This window comes from Rhinatrema bivittatum, chromosome 9 (assembly GCF_901001135.1).
Source record: "Rhinatrema bivittatum chromosome 9, aRhiBiv1.1, whole genome shotgun sequence".
Lineage (NCBI taxonomy): Eukaryota > Metazoa > Chordata > Amphibia > Gymnophiona > Rhinatrematidae > Rhinatrema > Rhinatrema bivittatum.
Genome location: NC_042623.1, coordinates 171,339,388 through 171,360,322, shown reverse-complemented (window position 1 = coordinate 171,360,322; position 20,935 = coordinate 171,339,388). Strand labels below are relative to the sequence as shown.

At 47.0% G+C, this 20,935-nt stretch overlaps 1 protein-coding gene across 1 annotated transcript in view; it reads right to left on the bottom strand.

Annotated features, from left to right (window-relative positions):
- The window catches only part of LOC115099495, a 132,505-nt gene that overhangs the window by 11,976 nt on the left and 99,594 nt on the right, over positions 1 to 20,935 (bottom strand). The window contains exon 3 of the mRNA XM_029617170.1: positions 16,546 to 17,557. Coding sequence (XP_029473030.1) covers positions 16,546 to 17,557 — 1,012 coding nt within the window. The remainder of the gene's footprint in view (positions 1 to 16,545; positions 17,558 to 20,935) is intronic.

Below are 20,935 nucleotides of genomic sequence, written 5' to 3'. Positions count from 1 at the left end.
CCTAGTAACTTCATTGAGTGTCCCCTGGTCTTTGAACTTTTCGAAAGAGTAAACAACTGATTAATGTTTACTCATTCCATTCCACTCATTATTTTATAGACCTCCAAGTTGAAGAGTCCTAATCTCTATAGCCTTTTTTCATAGGGGAATTGTTCCATCCCCTTTATCATCTTGGTTGCCATTTTCTGCACCTTTTCTAATTCTGCTATATCTTTCTTGAGATGTGGTGACCAGAACTGAACACAACACTCAAGATAAGGTTGCACCATGGAATGATCCAGGGGCATTGTGCTATATTCTGTTTTATTCTCCATTCCTTTCCTAATAATCCCTAGTATTCTATTCGCTTTCTTGGCTACTGCTGCATACTGAGCAGAAGATTTCAATGTATTTTCAACAATGACACCTAGATCCTTTTCCTGCGTGGTGACTCCTAATCCAGAACATTGCATTTTGTAGATATAATTTAGGTTACTCTTCCCTAAGTGATTCACTTTGCCTTGTCTACATTAAATTTCATTTGCCATTTGTATGCCCAGTCTCCCAGTTTTGCAATGCCCTCTTGCAATTTCTGACAATCCTTTTATGATTTGACAACTTTGAATACATTTGTGTTATCAGAAAATTTGATCAACTCACTTTATTGTTCCCATTTTCAGGTCATTTTAAAATTTATTAAACAGTAGGGATGTGCAGAGCAAAAGTTTATGTCCATATGTCCATATGTCCAAAGGGGGTCCCATTTGCGGTCAATATGGACATAAACAGAATTCAATGAGTTGAGTATATGTCCATATGTGCAAATAAAAATTTAAACCCCTCACCCTCCTTAATCCCCCCCCCCCCCCCCGAGACTTACCACAACTCCCTGGTGGTCCAGCGGGGTCAGGACGCCATTTCTGACCAACTTTGCAAGGAGCACGTGACGTCGGCGTCACGTCGGAGTGACGCGGCGTCACGTGATTCCCCGCGGGGTCACTTCCGGGATCCTCGTTCGGCCCAAAAGGAACTTTTGGCCAGCTTGGGGGGGTCAGGAGGCCCCCCCAAGCTGTCGCGCCGGAATGCTTGTTCGGCCCAAAAGGAACTTTTGGGACGAACGAGGATCCCGGAAGCGACCCCACGGGGAATCACGTGACGTCGCGTCACTCGACGTGGCGCCGACGTCACGTGCTCCTCGCAAAGGATTGCAGAAATGGCGTCCTCACTCCTCGCTAGTTCACCAGGGAGTTCTGGTAAGTCTTTGGGGGGGGATTAAGGAAGGTGAGGGGTTTAACTTTTAATTTTGGATCAACAATCGCGATTTCCAACATATCCAACATAGCTATGTTGGATATGTGGGAAATCCGATCGTTTATGTCTCATCACTTTTTTAAGTAAAAAAAAAAATATGCGTAGCGTTTTACATATGCGGTCAATACGAATGCACACCCCTATTAAACAGTATCAGTCCCAGAACAGATTCCTGGGGCACTCCACTATTCACCTTTTTTCACTGGGAAAATTTACAATTTATCCCTAGTTTCTGTTTTCTGTCTTTTTTAACTGGTTGGCAATCCTCAATAGGACACTGCTTCCTATCCCATGACCTTCTAATTTCCTAAGAAGTCTCTCATGAGGGACTTTGTCAAATGTTTTCTGGAATTCCAGATACAGGTCTGAGACCTACTAGTTGTTTTCTTATTGATAAATAATGCCATATACTGCACCCTAGAATGGCTTAAGTAATTTGCAACAGCCATTATGTGTCATATATGAAACTTTAAAATAATTTACTTCAATTATTTCAAGTATAGAAAACAATCAGATCCAATCATGTAATAAAACAAAAATGAATGTATTCTTTCATGAACCGTCTTTGCAGAAACGCAGAAATCTTCGTAAATACAATAAAATATAATTAATCATCAGAACAGGTGCAGCGCAGAACTAGGGCAACTCACATTACAGCTAACATGAAAAAAAAATTCAAATTCTGGTGTCATCTCAGCAAAAAATAACCCTCCACTGCTATTTTGTGAAGTAACACAAACTCTTGCAAAGAAAGAGGCATCTAGAACCTTGCCATACAATCACAGCACTGACTCTCAGGATTCAAACAGCAACCTTATGAAAAAGCAGCAATGCAAATACTACACCAGGCCCTAGAACATTAATACATCACCTACTGGAATAACAGAACAAGCTGGACTACTACTACAGAGAAACTGGGGTGGATTTTAAATGCCCTGCGCACGTAAATCCGGCTGGATTTACGCTCGCAGGGCCCTTGCGCGCCGGCACGCCTATTTTGCATAGGCCGCCGGCGCGCGCAGAGCCCCGGGACGTACGTAAGTCCCGGGGCTTTGTAAAAGGGACGTGTCGGGGGCGTGCCCAAAATGATGCGGCGTTTCGGGGGCGTGACGCGGCGTTGCGGGGGTGGGCCCGGGGGCGTGGCGCCGGCCCGGGGGCATGGTAGAGGTCTCCGGACCAGCCCCCGGGTTGGGTGATGGCGCACCAGCAGCCCGCTGGCGCGCGAAGATTTACATCTGCTTTTAGCAGGCGTAAATCATGAAACAAAGGTAAGGGGGGTTTAGATAGGGCTGGGGGGGTGGGTTAGGTAGGGGAAGTGATGGGAAGGGAGGGGAAGGTGGGGGGAGGGCGAAGGAAAGTTCCCTCCGAGGCCGCTCCGAAATCGGAGCGGCCTCGGAGGGAACAGGCAGCGCGCGCTGGGCTCGGCGCGTGCAGGTTGCACAAATGTGCACCCCCTTGCGCGCGCCGACCCCGTATTTTATAAGATACGCGCCTGGTGCGCGAACAAAAGTACGTGATCGCGCAAATTTTTAAAATCTACCCCACTGTATGCTAGAAATACTGCATTTCTGTCACACACAGGCAAAACTAAGACTGGCCCTTACCTAATATAGAAATAAGAGACTATAAATTAGAAACAGAAACATGCAGATAAAGCCAAAATACAGAGCCTGAGAAACATAAGAACATAAGAACATAAGAAAATGCCATACTGGGTCAGACCAAGGGTCCATCAAGCCCAGCATCCTGTTTCCAACAGTGGCCAATCCATGCCACAAGAACCTGGCAAGTACCCAAAAACTAAGTCTATTCCATGTAACCATTGCTAATGGCAGGGGCTATTCTCTAAGTGAACTTAATAGCAGGTAATGGACTTCTCCTCCAAGAACTTATCCAATCCTTTTTTAAACACAGCTATACTAACTGCACGAACCACATTCTCTGGCAACAAATTCCAGAGTTTAATTGTGCGTTGAGTAAAAAAGAACTTTCTCCGATTAGTTTTAAATGTGCCCCATGCTAACTTCATGGAGTGCCCCCTAGTCTTTCTACTATCCGAAAGAGTAAATAACCGATTCACATCTACCCGTTCTAGACCTCTCATGATTTTAAACATTCCCTTTATCATTTTGGTAGCCCTTCGCTGTACCTTCTCCATCGCAATTATATCTTTTTTGAGATGCGGCGACCAGAATTGTACACAGTATTCAAGGTGTGGTCTCACCATGGAGCGAAACAGAGGCATTATGACATTTTCCGTTTTATTCATCATTCCTTTTCTAATAATTCCCTTTTCTAAAATGTCTGAACGGTGGAATACTTAAGAGAGAGCAAAATTCAAAAATATAAGAAATGCACATTCCTAAAGATGACATATTTAAATTGCTAATATCTCAAAATATATATATATATATATTTTTACCTTTGTTGTCTGATCTTTGTATTTTTTTAATCAGTTGGTCCTGGTCTCTTTTTCCCTTGTCGCTCATTTCCTAATTCCTTTTCAGTGTCTTTCTTCTACTACTGTCTTCTTCCCTTCCACACACACACACACACACACACACACACACACACACACACACACACTTTCTCTCACAGACTCCCTCACACATTCAAGCTCTCACTCTCATATGCTCTCCTCCCGCCCCAAGCTCACATTCTCTGCAGACATACATACAAGCTCTCACTTTCTCACCCCTCCCCAGGCTTATATTCTTATGCACACACAGACGCACATCCAAGCACCCATTCTCACCCACACACACAAACCCAGATTCCCATTCTCACCCACACATATACACATTTAAGGTCCCATTCTCACCCACACACACAAAACCAGACTCCCATTCTCACCCACACATATACACATTCAAGCACCCATTCTCACCCACAAAATCAAGCTTCCATTCTCACCCACACATTCAAGCTTCCATTCTCACCCATATATTCAAGTTTCCATTCTCACCTACCTATTCAAGCTTCCAATCTCACCCACATATTCAAGCTTCCATTCTCACCCACACACATTCAAGCTTCCATTCTCACCCACATATTCAAGCTTCCATTCTCACCCACACATTCAAGCACCCATTCTCACCCACACATTCAAGCTTCCACTCTCACCCACAAATTCAAGCTTCCAATCTTACCCACATATTCAAGCTTCCATTCTCACCCACACACATTCAAGACTCCATTCTCACTCCCAGACACACCCAGGCTCCAATTTTCACCCACACACACACACCAAGGCTCCCATTCTCATCCACACATACACATTCAAGCCTGTGCACAGTTTCTGCTTCCTCCCCCCAGAGCAGGAAGATCAGTTGGCCTCTCCTGCTGCCTCCGGCCTCCTGCTGCCTCCGGCCTCCTGCTATCTTCGGACTATCTTCCTGCTATCTATCGGCCGACCGATTTTCCTGCTGGGGGGGGAGCAGATGTTGTGCGCGGTGCTTCCGCCCTCCTCTCCTCCCCCCCCCAAACAGGAAGATCGGTCGGCCGTATGGCCCGAAGAGAGCAGGAGGCCGGTGGCAGCAGGAGAGGCCAGCTGGTCTTCCTGCTTTGGGGGGAGGAAGTGGAAGCTTCCACTCCCCCCCCCAAACAGGAAGATTGGTCGGCCATATGGCTGCAGGACAGCTTCCTCATGTGTGCCATGGTGGCGCGCCAGGCCTGGGTCCTCCTCTTCACTGTCGTGGGGATGGGATCCCGCGACAGCCTTGCAGTTCTGGTGCCAGTTGGGTGGGCCTGGGTCTAAATTGGGTGGGCAGCTGCCCACCCAGGCCCACCTGTGGCTATGCCACTGCCCTACACGCGCAGACCGCCCAGCCTCTTGTAGGGCCAGGGGCGGGTCCTAGCTCTGCAGCATGCCCTGATTGAACGTACGATATAAGGAAGTCCCTGCCTGCACTTCCTTGCCTTGGCAATCGGGTCAGCACTGTAAGTGAACTAGTTTTCCTCCACGTTCCTAGTCATGTTCCAGCCTTGTTCCAGTGTCCTACTGTTCCAGCATCCTACTGTTTCAGCCTTGTCTAGTGCCTTCTGTTCCAGGGACCTCCTGTTCCAGCATCTGTCTGTCCTGTCTCCCCAGGTAGTACCTTCGGACTGTCTCTCTGGTACTGACCTTGGCCTGCTCCTTGACCATTCTGTTTGCTGCCTGGATCCTGACCTCTGTCTGCCTTGTGACCTCATCTGACCTCTGGACCTCTGCTTCATTGACTACTCCTCGGACTGATCCTCGGATTTTGACCCCGGCTGCCATTGACCACATCTCCTGATTCTGGCTTTGTCCCTTGCCTTGTCATCGCCTACACTGTAATGGCCTTCCTTGCTCCTCCAGACCTACATCCTAGATTCCGACTGTGCTCCCTTGCTGTTCATGGGCATGCCTCTCTACTACCTCTTCGGGAGACCCTGCGAGGCCCACCTAAGTCCAAGCAGCCCGGGTCCCTATGGGCTCCACCCAGGGCGGACCTCGGGCTTCCAGTGGTGAAGCTCATCCTAGCCTCTGTCTCCTCCTGTGCTCCACTCCCTGGGGGCAGGTGCTTCCTGGTCCCTACCAGGGAGCCATTCTCCACAGCTCCAGGACAAGGATCCACCTCCAAGCGCAACAGGTTGCCAAGGCCATGGACTCGGCAGAGTCTCCCGCCTCCAGGGCCCTACCGGGTTTGGCTGCCACAATCCAAGAAGATTGCAGGGCTTTGGAATCACTAGCCTCTTCAATGGAAGAGCTTCGTTCCCAGCTGCAAGATACAGCTCTGGCCAATCCCGTAGGCCTATCTGCCTCTATGCTACCCAAAGCATCATTGGCACTCTCTGCACCTCCTTGATACAACGGGGACCCACGCTCCTGTCATGGCTTCCTTAATCAGTGCTTCATGCAATTTGCACTGCAATCCTCCTTGTTCCTGAAGGAAACCACCAAAGTGACCTTCATCCTTTCCTGTCTGGAAGGGAAGGCTCTTGCAAGGGCCTCTCTATTATGGGAACGCTCTGACCCCATGCTTTCCAAGCTATCCAAGTTTGTTGCTCTCTTCAAGCAGACCTTCGGAGACCTAGGCCGCCAAGCTATAGCCAGCCATAATCTACTCCACCTCTGACAAGGATCACAGACCCTCTCTGAGTATACGGTGGAGTTCAGAACCCTGGCTACTGAGCTCAGGTGGCAAGAAGATTGTCTGCAAGCATCTTCCTATATGGACTCTCCAGTGCTCTCAAAAATTAACTCTCCGTCCGTGAAACTCCCACGTCTCTAGAGGACCTGATTTCCCTCACCGGGAAGATCGACCATCATCTCCGGCAAAGGCGCCTAGAAGTAAAGGCTTCCCGCTCTCCTACAGCATGTCCCATGTGTGTTCAGAGTCCTCCAGCCAAGACTCCATCATCACTACCTGCTCCCGTGGTGGAACCTATGGAGGTGAACCGTGGGTGACTGTCTCCGACTGAATGTCTCTGTCAGAGGAAGGAGGGTCTTTGCCTTTACTGTGGTGCTTCCGGACATCTTCGGCAGTCCTGTCTGGTCCATCTGGAAAACTGCAATGCCTGAGTCCAGCAAGGGTCCCAAGCTTGGGCGCTACTGTCACTGGCCCCCAACTCCTGTTTCCAGTCTTTCTGGGCATCAAGGCCCACTCCTTCGCCACCACTGCTCTTGTCGATACAGGAGCAAGTGGCAGCTTCATCATGGATAACATTGTCAAGCTTTTGAACATTCCTCTTCAGCCATTATATGTGAGCCTCCGCATCGCCTCCATTCAAGGAGAACATCTTCCAGGGATCATCACCCATCGAACACTGGCTGTCCGTCTTACCATGGGCACTCTCCACGAGGAGGAGATGTCTTTCTATGTGTTAAAATGTTCTACAGATCCAGTCATCCTGGGGCTGCCCTGGCTCCAGGTCCACGAACCCCAGTTCGATTGGCATTCCTTGCAGTTGGTACAGTGGAGTTCCAAATTCCAGAAGACATGTCTACGTCAAGTATCTCCAGAAGTTTCTGTCTTGAAGTCTACCACCGCATCTGGTTTGCCTACCAGTATGTTGAGTTCGAAGACGTCTTCTCGAAGCAGAAGGCAGATACTTTGCCTCCGCTAAGCAAGTTCAATTGCTCCATAGAACTTCTGTCGGGCACAATGCCTCCCAAGGACAGAACTTATCCACTGTCTCATCCAGAAACCCTAGCCATGTCTGAGTATATTAAAGAGCTCCTCAGGACTTTCCATAGGACCTATCCTGAAAAGCCACAGCTTTGTATAGGGAAGCCTAGAAGTGGGGGTACTGTTTCGTGCCCCGTCCGCGCCCACCCCAAGCACGGGCCTGCTTACCTCGCTAGTTCCCCTGCAGGTCATGGGTTGGCCTCCCCAGCGGCAGCTGTGAGCTCCTCCAGGCCTCGGCGTCCCGTGGCAGCAGTCGCTGGGCCTTCCACTGCACACAAGGCCTCACGCCGGAGTTCAGCATCCCCAGTGTCGTTCGCTATGCCCCAACACGTGTGCGCGGACTGCCCGGCCTCTTGTATGGCCAGGGGCATGTCCTAGCTCCATGGCACGCCCAGCTTGAATGTAGGATATAAAGAAGTCCCTGCCTGCACTTCCTTGCCTTGGCAATCGGGTCGGCACAGTAAGTGTACTAGTTTACCTCCACGTTCACAGTCTTGTTCCAGTCTTGTTGCAGCCTTGTTCCAACGTCCTACTGTTCCAGCATCCTTCTGTTCCAGCGTCTGTCTATCCTGTCTCCCCAGGTAGTACCCTTGGAATGTCTCTCTGGTACTGACCTCGGCCTGCTCCTTGACCATTCTGTTCGCTGCCTGGATCCTGACCTCTGCTTGCCTTGTGACCTCGTCTGACCACTGGAATCTGACCCCTGCTTTGTTGACTTCTCCTTGGACTGATCCTCGGATTCTGACCCCGGTGCCATTGACAACGTCTTCTGATTCCGGCTTTGTCCCTTGCTTTGTCATCGCATATGCTGTACTGGCCTTCCTTGCTCCTCCTGACCTACAGCCTAGAGTCCGACCATGCTCCCTTGCTATTCATGGGCACGTCCCTCTACTACCTCTCTGGGAGACTCTGCGAGGCCCACCTAAGTCCAAGCGGCCCAGGTCCCTATGGGCTCCACCGGGGGGACCGCGGGCTTCCAGTGGTGAAGCTTTTTCTAGCCTCTGTCTCCTACTGTGCTCTGCCCCCCTGGGGCAGGTGCTTCCTGGTCCCTTCCAGGGTGCTGTTCTCCACTGCTCCTGACAAGAGTCCACCTCCAAGTGCAACAGTTATATTGGCATAATATATAGACCTCCATCAAAGAAAGAAGAAATGGATAGAGATTTAATGGGTGATATTCACATTATTGCTATGAAAGTGGGGTGCTGTTGCTAGGGGATTTTTTCTGCCAAATGTTGACTGGGACATCCCAAATGCAGTGTCTTCTAGAAACAGGGAGATCCTGAATTCTTTGCAGAGAGAACTATTCTATCAAATAGTATCAGAACCCATACAGGCGTGGGCAATTCTGGACCTGGTGCTTAGCAAAGGGAGCAGTATCTCTGGTGTTGTAGTGGACAATCATCGGGAATCCATTGATCACTGGATAGTGTGGTTCAGTATTAGAGCACAGGAGAAGAAGATTTATTCATAGATGAGGATCCTAGACTTCAGAAAAACTAACTTTATTAAAATGATACAGAAGATTCTACATTATTCAGAGTAGTTAAACCACAAGCAGATTGTGATAAATTGCAGGAAGACCTGCTGAGACTGGAAAATTGGGTATCCAAATGGCAGATGAAATTTAATGTGGATAAGTGCAAGGTGATGCATATAGGGAAAAATAACACATGCTATAGTTACACAACGTTAGCTTCCATATTAGGAGCTACCACTCAAGAAAGAGATCTAGGCATCATAGTGGATAACATATTGAAATTGTCAGTTCAATGCGCTTTGGCAGTCAAAAAAGCAAACAGAATATTGGGAATTATTAGAAAGGGAATGGTGAATACAATGCAAAATGTCATAATGCCTCTGTATCGCTCCATGGTGAGACCACACCTTGAATACTAGGAATGTGAATTTGTTTGCGACAAAATAGGAAATATAGACAATATTTCCTATTTTGTCGTGTTTCGGGACATCACCGAAACGATAGGAAAACCCACAAACTTTCGTGTGGTTTTCTTATCATTTTTTGGGGGGGAGAAAGGGCACATAAAAAAAACAAAACCCCAAACCCACCCCAACCCTTCAAATTTCATTAATTGCCATCCCCCACCCTCACGACCCCCCAAGACTTGTCCGCCCCCCCCCCCCCCAAGACTTACCGAAAGTCCCTGGTGGTTCAGCGGGGTCCCGGGAGCGATCTCCCCCTTTAGGACCGTCAGCTGCCACTAATTAAAATGGCGCCGATGGCCTTTTGCCCTTACCATGTAACAGAGGCCAGCCAATGGCATTTTTTAAGATGGCACCAGCCATCCATTGCTCCTACCACGTGACAGAGGTCAGCCAATGGCACCGATAGCCCCTGTCACATGGTAAGGGCAAAGGGCCACTGGAGCCATTTTGTTTTCTGTCAGCTGATGGCCCGAGAGCAGGAGATCACTCCTGGGACCCCTGCTGGACCACCAGGGACTTTAGGAAAGTTTTGGATGGGGGGTCGGGAGGGTGGGGGATTGTAATTAATTAAATCTTAAGGGTTGGGGTGTTTGGGGTTTTTTTTGGTTCGGGACAGCCAAAAGAAATCGGTCTGAACCGCGGGAAACGAAATTACCTGCGGCGGGCCAATAACGAAGGCCGAACCAAAAGGTTCGGCTGAATCACATCTCTATTGAATACTGTGTACAATTCTGGTTGCTGCATCTCAAAAAGATATAGTTGCGATGGTGAAGGTAAAGAGAAGGGTGACCAAAATGATAAAGAGGATGGAACATATTAGGTGCTACAACCCAAGAAAGAGATCTAGGTGTCATAGTGGATAACACATTGAAATTGTCGGTTCAGTGTGTTGCGGCAGTCAAAAAAGCAAACAGGATGTTGGGAATTATTAGAAAGGGAATGGTGAATAAAACAAAAAATGTCATAATGCCTCTGTATCGCTCCATGGTGAGACCGCACCTTGAATACTGTGTACAATTCTGGTTGCCGCATCTCAAAAAAGATATAATTGCGATGGAGAAGATACAGAGAAGGGCTAACAAAATGATAAGGGGAATGGAACAGCTCCCCTATGAGGAAAGACTAAAGAGGTTAGGACTGTTCAGCTTAGAAAAGAGATGGCTGAGGGGGGATAAGATAGAGGTGTTTAAAATCATGAGAGGTCTAGAATGGGTAAATGTGAATCGGTTATTTACTCTTTCAGAGTATAGAAGGACCAGGGGGTACTCCATGAAGTTAGCATGTGACACATTTAAAACTAATCAGAGAAAGTTCTTTTTCATTCAACGCACAATTATACTCTGGAATTTTTTGCCAGGGGATGTGGTTAGTGCAGTTAGTATAGCTGGGATTAAAAAAGGATTGGATAAGTTCTTGGAGGAGAGGTCCATTACCTGCTATTAATTAAGTTGACTTGGAAAATAGCCACTGCTATTGCTAGCATCAGTAGCATGGGATAGACGCTGAGGTAGATCTTCAAAACATACACGCGCGTGAACAAAAGTACACCAGATTTTATAAGATATGTGCATAGCCGCGCGTATCTTATAAAATCCTGGGTCGGCGTGCGCAAGGTGCGTGGAGCGGCCTCGGAGGGAACTTTCCTTCCGCGTCCCCCCACCTTCCCCCCCCCCCCCACCTTTGTTGGGCAAGTTACACCTGCTTCAAGCAGGCCTCAGTGCCGGGGGACTCGGGACCGCCCTCCCGGCCCACCCCCGAACCGTCGCCATGCCCCCGGACCCTCCCCAGACCGCCCCCTGCCCCTGGACACGCTCCCCGGACACGCCCCCTCCCGCCCCTTTTAGGAAGCCCCGGGACTTACGCGCGTCCCGGGGCTTTGCGCGCACCGGCGGCCTATGCAAAATAGGCGTGCCGGCGCGCGAGTGCCCTGCGCGCATAAATCTGGGAGGATTTACGCACACAGGGGTTTTAAAATCTACCCCTTAGTGTTGGGTACTTTCTAGGTTCTTATGGCCTAGATTGGCCACAGTTGGAAACAGGATGTTGGGCTTTATGGACCCTTGGTCTGACTCAGTATATATTCTTATGTAATGAAAGAGCACCTCAAGGATTCATTAACTATACTGGAAAATCTAGGGGAAGCAGAAAATGAGCAAACTGAATAGGAAATTTTATAATGGAAACTAACCTTTTTTGTTAGAAAAGTAAATAAAGAAAAGAGGAAAAAGAAGCCATTGTGATTTTCTAAAGAAGTAGCTGAAAAGATAAGGGATAGAAGATTAGTGTTCACAAACTGCAAGAGACTGCAGATAAAGGAAGACAGGAAAAGCTAACAGAAGCTGGGAAAATAGTCAGGAATGCAAAAATTTTAATAAAAGAAAAAAAAGAGCAATTACAGTAAAATGTGTGTGTGTGTGGTGGGGGGGGGGGGGGCGGAATAAGACCTTCTTTTAGAAATGTAAATGACAGAAGGAAATGCAAAAATGTCTTTGTAAGACTCAGAGATGAAAGGGAGGCATAGGTAGAGGCTGGTGAGGAAAAATCAAAATCGCTTAACAAATATTTAAAGTAAAGAGGAGGTTTGGAACCAGGGGGCATCCCCCAGTGAGCCGGTCTAGCTGGTCATGCGGTCTCCCCAGCTCCTGCTTGCATTGTGGCTGTGTTCCTGCGCTGCCAGTATTGTTAAGCAGCCGCCTCCAAAAAAGCTGTGAAGATGGTGGTCCGATCCTGCAAAGAGCTGCGCCACTGCGTGTGTGTGTTTGTGACAGGGTTCATGCATAACGCTCTTTCATCTAAGCTGTAACTTCCCTCTCAAATGTTCCCCAACTGATCGAGTTGGCTTTTGGCGCTACAGCGTCCAGAATTAATGCCGCAACCTGAAATCTCCTTCCTAAACCTGTCCTTGTCAATCAATCCTGGGACATCTGGCACAGGAAAAACTGTCCAAGAGAAAAATAGAAATAGGAGGAAGGGGGCAGAGGCAAATGTAAAATGATAAAATAGGCAGCTGCATAAAAGAGAAGCATTGCTTTATTTTCTTCTAGAAATATTAGTGGACCAGGGTGCAAGAGAGAAAAACAACGCATGATGTGATGTGTAGAATTGGGAAAGGGAGAAGGAATATTAACCTTTTGAATGGGAACAAGAAAAAGACCACTAGTTGTAATTATGAAAAAACCTGCACACAGTGAGAAGAAAAACTGCAAGGAATCACGCTTGGGAGGGTTTTTTTTTTCTGCCATAAATTTCATACAGGCCGATACAGTAAAGCGCGGCTGCGGTTACCCTGCTTCTAACCCGCTTCTAACTCACAATTTGGCCGCGTAAGTCCAACCCGCGATTCACTATCCCTTTCAACTCATCCTTACCGCTTCTTTAAATCAACCGGTAACCCTTTCCGCCCGCGGCATGTATATGAGATGTAAACGATCAGATTAGCTATTCCCTCCCATACAGTAATGTGTGCCCTGATTATCTCCTTTTTAACCTGTAATTTTGCCGCGCGTTTAACCTGCTAACTTACCGCCTTCCCTTACCCCTGCGTTAGTGTGGAGCGTCAGGTCAGAGAGACGAAATTTCATGGGCAAACGACTCCCTCACCCCCCAGGACCCTTACCCTGGCGTTAGTGTGGTGTGACAGCAATAGGCAGGCTCTGGTCAAAATCCCCCCCTCCCGAAGCAAGGCACAGGGCGAAAATCGGCTCGACATGTCATTAAAACAAAAGTAAATAAAGTGTAATAAAAGTAAACTTACTGCATGTGAATTTTCTTTGAACAGTCCTCTCTCCCCTCCTCCTGAGGCGCGCACTGCGGCTCCCCTGCCTCCCGGGGGCAGCCGGCGGCAAAAGCGGCTTCCAGCAGCCCCCGCCAGCGAAGGTGGATGAATGGACGCCCGTACGCCTGGATGAATGCACGTCCGCCGGCGAAGGTGAGTGAATGAATGCACGCCTGTATGCGCCGGCGGGCGTGCATTCATCCAGGCGGGAGCCGGCAGGCGTGCATTCATTCACTCACCTTCGCCGGCGGGCATGCATTCATCCAGGCGGAGGGAGCCGGCGGGCGTGCATTCATCCAGGCGGAGGGAGCCGGCGGGCGTGCATTCATTCACTCACCTTCGCTGGCGGGCGTGCATTCATCCAGGCGGAGGGAGCCGGCGGGCGTGCATTCATCCAGGCGGGAGCCGGCGGGCGTGCATTCATTCACTCACCTTCGCCGGCGGGCGTGCATTCATCCAGGCGGAGGGAGCCGGTGGGCGTGCATTCATCCAGGCGGGAGCCGGCGGGTGTGCATTCATCCAGGCGGAGGGAGCCGGTGGTGAAAGCAGCTTCCAGCAGCCCCCGCCGGCGGTGAATGAATGCAAGCCTGTGTATGCCTGTGCATGCAATTTGGGCGCTCAAGGTGTGACGTCATGGCATGTGACGTCGGCATTCGCTAATGCACTGCCTTGAGCGCCCAAATTGCACGCACAGGCGTACACAGGCGCACATTCATTCACCTTCGCCGGCAGGGGCAGGGGATCCAAAGCGGCTTCCAGCAGCCCCCGCCAGCGAAGGTGAATGAATGCAATTTGGGCGCTCAAGGCAGTGCATTAGCGAACGCCGACGTCACACGCCGTGACGCCAAACGTCGTGACGTCACACCTTGAGTGCCCAAATTGCACGCACAGGCGTACACAGGCGCACATTCATTCACCTTCGCCGGCGGGGGCAGAGGAGCCAAAGCGGCTTCCAGCAGCCCCCGCTGGTGAAGGTGAATGAATGCAATTTGGGCGCTCAAGGCAGGGCATTAGCAAACACCTACATCACACGCCGTGACGCCAAACATCGTGATGTCATGCCTTGAGCACCCAAATTGCACACACAGGCGCACATTCATTCACCTTCGCCGGCGGGGGCTGCTGGAAGCCGCTTTTGCTGCCGGCTGCCCCCGGGAGGCAGGGGAGCCGCGGTGCGTGCCATGGGAGGAGGAGAGAGAGGACTGTTCAAAGAAAATTCACATGCAGTAAGTTTACTTTTTACTTTTATTACACTTTATTCACTTTTGTTTTAATTTTCGCCCTGTGCCTTGCTTCGGGAGGGGGGGAGAGAGGACTCGCGATCCCCGATGCCCAAGCGTAGGAGAACCATCCACTTCCTGGTACCTGTCATTTCAAATGACATTTGAAATGACAGGTACCAGTGCACACAGGATACTAGAGATGTGAATCGTGTCCTCGATCGTCTTAACGATCGATTTCGGCTGGGAGGGGGAGGGAATCGTATCGTCGCCGTTTGGGTGTTTAGAGTATCGTGAAAATCGTTAAAATCGTGAACCGGCACACTAAAACCCCCTAAAACCCACCCCCGACCCTTTAAATTAAATCCCCCACCCTCCCGAACCCCCCCCCCCCCAAATGCCTTAAATTACCTGGGGGTCCAGCGGCGGTCCGTAGCTAAATCGGGGGAAGGGGTATGGTGATGGACTTAAAGATCTAAACATGCATACCTTAGAGGAAAGGCAGGATAGTGAAAATGTCATAAAGACATTTCAATACCTCCAAGGTATTCATCATGGGATGAAGACTAATGCCATTACAATTTATCTCAGAGCGGTTGGCGCTTATCATCACCATGTAGAAAGTAAACCAATCTCTATACATCCTTTAGTCATCAGATTCATATGAATTTTGCTTCAGGTAAAGCCTCTCAAACTGTGTCTTAGGACTTCAACATGTATCCACCCAATTGATAAAAACTCCTTTAGAGCCATTAGACTCGTGTGAACTGATGTAAATGGCTTTGGCATGCAGAGGCAATGAGCTGTTGGCCCTAGTGATTTATCTGCCTTATGTTTTTCATAATAGGATGTGTGTACAGAATCACCCTAAGTTCCTTCCTTACGTAGTGTTGGGCTTCCACCTTAATCAGTCATTCATTCATCCAAATATTTTCCCTCGTCCACATGTTTACACAGCCTCAAAGGTGAACTAACTTTGCACAGTCTAGGTTGCAAAAGAGCTTTAACCTTCTATCTGGAACAGAGTGAAGCCCTTTTGTTTCTTTTGCCCCAATAACCTTGGAACTGTCATTGCCAAGCATGACTTTTCGAGCTAGATTGCATCTCTTTTTGAAATGGAGAGGCATATCTGAATCTGGATGGACATGTCAAGCCTCATAGTGTTAGAGCCATGGCGGTGGTGTTGGCCCAGCTGAGATCAGACTCCATGGAAGAGATCTGCAAGGCTACAACATGGAGCTCAATTCACACATTTACATCCCATTATTGTTTTGAAAAAGATGCCTGGTGAGACAGTAACTTTGGTCAATCTGTCCTATGAGGTCTATTTGAGATCAAGAATCCAACTCCATCCCTCCTAAAGCCTAATATTATTGTTTCCAGGCTGTATAAAAAAGAAAAAAAAAAGATTAAATTACAAAATGGCTTGTTGCTACCAAAAAACGTTTTACCTGTTTTTTTTAATGAATTTCCCCTTTTTCTACTGAAGGCAGTCTGTTGCTAGGTATTCCCCACCTTTCTACCTGTATTTAACGTGCCTTGAGCTACAATGATAAGGTGTGAGCTAAAAACACTAAAACAAATAAATAAACATGAGGACTATACATCTTCCTTGTCCTTGGTGAAAGCAAAAGCTGCCTGCAGAAGACAGCAGGATGTAATTTCTCATAGCATCCATCCGCCTCCCCTTGGAGTTATCTTCTACATATATTTTTAGCTATTTTAAGACTGATGGAGCTCTGTATGACATTTGTGATATGGGAAGGCATGCCAAAAGCTTCTAGAAACTTTTACTGGTTGGAATCTATCCGATGACATCCCCCTGCTGTCCTTGGAGAGCACCCATCACAGGTAAGCAACTTTCTCTGTTACCTACAGACAGGTTGGGCAATGTCAAAGTCCCCATTTTCTGGGTAAAAGGTTTCTTTACCCATGGAAATGACTTAGAATATTGCCCTCTTTCTGTTCAACATGCTCCTTTGATTCCTTATGCTAAACCAGAACCTTATATTACTTTAACTTGCAAAGTCTACAAATTTGAAAGGGTCTTTATCTCTCTTTTTCTCTGCAATATTTTCCTCACACTCTCTTACTCTCCCTCTTGCTACTTTCTTTTTGTTCTCTCATTCTTTCCTCTTTCCCCTTTCCCCTGATGTCTTCTCACCTCTGTCTGCAGAAACCTCATATGGTGGCACATGATGTTGAATTCAGTCATTTTGTTTGGAGAGAAACCTTCTACAAAAGATGCCATGAAATAGTGTGGATAGAACATCTGAGCGGCTCTGTTGTATGGGAGGGCAAATGTCAGGTTGTGAGTCTCACCAAAGCGGAAGAGAATATTCATAATTGTGCTGCTGGCACTCTTGTGCACTTTGAGGAACACAATGTGAGTTTGGGGTTTGCAGTTGTGGCTGGTGGAGTAATTAGAGAGAAATGACTGGCTCTGAGCACCTCTGAGCTCTGCTGGCTCTGCAACAGACTTTGGAGAAGTGAGTTTTTCTTGTAAAAACATTTCATACTTCTGTAATGGGGAATTGATAGGCTTTAAATTCTCTTTTTTATCTGCTTTGGGTTCCCCTGGTTTGATTGATCTTTGGTTAGCCATTGTAGCATTCTTGGAATAGTTGTTCGTTCTGTTGAGAGAGAAGTATACATTGGCCTCATGCTCAGCATGAGAAGATTCCTCATCTTTCCCTAATGGGGTAGTCTCAATGAATTTGTCTGTGTCCATCCTGTCTGCTGCTGCTGATGCCCTGATGAAGAGATCTGCATTGGCCGGAGCAGAACTGCTGACCCCACTGATAGAGGGAGCTCTTGTTACAGCCACATTATCAATTCCAGATTTCATGTTGGAATTTTGAAAGTCTGCTTCTGTTTTACTGTCTGAGTAGAGAAGCCACATTTCTGAATTCTCCTCTAGGAATCTCTTCCTCTCTGGCTCCTGTAGGTTCTCTGGATCATTGCTCAGTCCATTGGAATTAACGAATTCCTTGCTTAATTCCATCAACTCCATAAAATCCCCAGTAGAAATAGTAGAAGTAGTATCCACCAAGGACTTCTCCCTGCTTTGTTGAATGTTATGCAAGGATTCATGAGGTGGTACTTTTTGAAAGCGGATAGATTGCTGAATACCAGAGATTTGCTGCAGGAGAAGAGCTTTGAGTTCCTGGTCACATCTGTTTAAGAGAGAGATATTTGTTAGCTCTGTAGACAAAAAGGCAGCATTATAAATATTACCTAAATAAATACAAGAAGTAGTACCAGCCATTATGACCTGCCTTTGGTCTAATTCTGAATTTCTAGTCCCTGCTACTGCATTGGTTGTGAGCTTATTACAATTTATTGGAATAATTTTTCTCTAATTTGTATTTACTATTAGAAGCCAAGACCTTGCCATGTTCTTCAAAAACAAAATCAGTAAAATAACGAGAAACATCAATAAATCCATGATCACAGATGACCAACTATCCTTCAAAAACATAATACCATGGTCCGAATTCGATCCATTCTCAACCAACGAAACAGAGAAACTTCTAAGAAAAATTAACCCAGCCTGCCATGAACTAGACACAATACCAACATGTGATCTAAAGGAAATAGCTCATACCGTCGCTCCAACTATCGCGGCAATCGTATATAAATCTCTCGAAGAAGGTGAGCTACCAGACAAATTAAAAACTGCAACGATCAAACCAATAATAAAAAAAAGAACCTCAATCCAGATGATCTAAACAACTACCATCCAATCTCAAATCTACCCCTTCTCGCTAAAATGATGGAGAAAGCGGCCTTGAAGCAACTCAATGAACATCTCAAAATCAACAACATCTTACATCCTGCCCAACACGGTTTCAGGAAAAATCACAGCACTGAAACCCTGCTACTCAACCTATCAAACAATATATTAAGAGGTTTTGACAACAATCTAAGTCATATACTCATACTACTAGACCTCTTTGCCGCATTTGACACGGTGGACCACAAAAGTCTAATATCCAGACTAGCCAACATCGGGCTCTCTGGCAAAACTCTCGACTGGTTTACATCCTTCCTCAAAAACAGATACTTCAAAGTTAACTTCAACAACCACTCCTCAGAAGCCATTTCCCTTGAAACCGGAGTACCTCAAGGGTCCGCACTCTCGGCCACACTCTTTAATATTTACCTACTTCCACTCTGCCAACTCATCTCAAGCCTCGGCGTCACATACTACATGTACGCCGATATCCAACTACTCATACCAATAACTACCACCATCGAAGATACAATGATACTCGCAGCCTCCTAGCTCGAATCAATAATATATTTTGTTCCACTGGGAGCTGATGGCCCTTGGTACCTGGGACTCTAACCAAACCTTTGGGAAGTGGTGTCTTTCACCTTGAAAGAATCTGAAGTATGGAGGAGTTCAGTGGGAGAAGAGGAATCCTGCCAATGGCTTAGAGGGAAGGAAACTAGAAGATATAAATTGGTAAGGAGTTGAAAGTATTTTTCTTAAGAATTGAGTATGCTGCTGACTAAAGTGGGAAGGAACTGAGAGGAGAGTGCCCATCAGGTACTAAATTGAAAATCTAAAGTTTTTAATAAGACTTCAGGAAAAATATGAAACAGAGATAAAATATTGGGACTATATTCTAACCACCTACAGTGGGGAGAAAGCTGGAATATAAATAGGTAAAAGTTAAAGGAGGATTGAACTATCTTCAATCTGGGTAATCTGAGTAATCAGTGTCACTAGAGTAACTGGGAAGAAAAGGATAACAAATGTTAAGAAGTGTGCTTCCAAAAGAATCCAAAGACTTTGCTATAGAAGTGAGGTCACAAATTCATGAATAAATCTACTGTATTATGATTTATTGACTTTATTTGAGTGAGAAATGAAGCTGTAAATTTTCATGTCACCAAATAAACTATCAATAAAACAAGCTGGAAACCACTCTGCTTTTGAGTGTGTTTTGTGACTAGAAAAACTGTGTTAATTATTAGTGCTGTTTACAAGAACAGAGAGGGACTTGTGCTGGGCTAATACAGAAATGGAAAAGGGCCTTGGAACAATTGTTCTTCCCCTAAAGGGAGCCCTGGAACTCAGATTCTTTGCTATCCATAGAGCGACCAAGAGAGAAAGAGAGTGTGCACAGAAAGAGTCCATCAGCATCTTTTCTTTCCTATGTGCCCCTGGGTGCCAGTAACAGGATCTGTCCTGCCAAGGGGTTACATACACATACATGAATGTAATAATTAGGGGTGCCAATGACTCTGGATTTTCTGGACAGATTAATGCAGTCCTGGCTTTATCTTCCAGAGAGAAGTTGTGTGCAGCCCATGCTCCTGCAACAGAGATTTAAACACCTTTATTTTCATATATTTTCATTTCTTTAGCTTTACAATTTTGATACATTTTAGTTACGTTTGTGTTGAGGAACCTCTCCTCAATTTTATTTAGCATTTACTTCATTTCTTTAGACTTTTATTTGATTTGTTTGTTTTAGGCGAAGGCAGAGGAGCTAACATACGATTTGTGATGTTGGTTCGGGAATTTTGGAATGACTGGCATGACTACAAGGTGGACTTCCCCTCACTGATTCAGTAGTGGGACGCGGGGAAGGTTTGACTCAAGATCCTCTGTCAGTAGTATGCCAGTTTCGCGAGCAGAAGGTGCAGTGCTGGAAATGAGCAGTTTGAGGGGAAAGTGCTCTATCTTAAGAAGCACTTGCCTCGCTCAGGGACTAAGGTCTGCAGAGCATGTACATCAAGAAGAAGCACACCCTCCAGGAACTACTGTAGTTGAGTGTCAGAACCGGGAAGGGGGGTGTTACATTAGGTCACACATCCAAATCTTTCGGGAGATGGATAGAAGTTCAGGCTTCTTCTATGGGTTGAAGAAGAAAAAGGGGGGCCAAGAAGCAGATAGCATGCCTGCTGTCTGTGGACGTGTCTCCCTCACCATTCCGGAGAATATCTGATCTAGAGCCAGAAGATTTTATTCAATGTTGGATCCCACCAATCCATACAGTTGCAGGTTTTTATGGGAAGGGCTTCCCTTAGTCAGGGTGACAGGAAGTAGTTGGATAGACCTCTGTGTGGCCAAAGTGTCTCTGAAGTCCCAGGACTGATGCCCTATAATAATTTTCCGGGCATCGACTGGCTGAACATAGAGGGAATGAGCTACATCCCGACCTCCTGCAGGTCCTAGAAGAAGCTTTCGAGAATGGGCAGTTACTGTTGTCATGCAATCACACTATGTTAAATCTAATACCTGTGAAGGGGGACCTGTGTGATGTGAAGAACTGGCACCCAGTCTCACTGTCAGCACAAACTAAAATATTATAGCCAAAGCCATCTCGTTGCAGATTAAGTTTGTGCTAGACAACGTGATTCACCTCGACCATGTTTGATAACATCTTTTTGGTCTGGGATCTAATCATTCTCGCTTGTGGACTGGTCTGCTGATTGCTCTTCTTGCTCTAGACCAGGAGAAGGGGTTCGATAGAGTAGATTATGGATACCTCATTGAAACCCTGAAAGTGTTTGGTTTCGGCCTATATTTTGAGGGA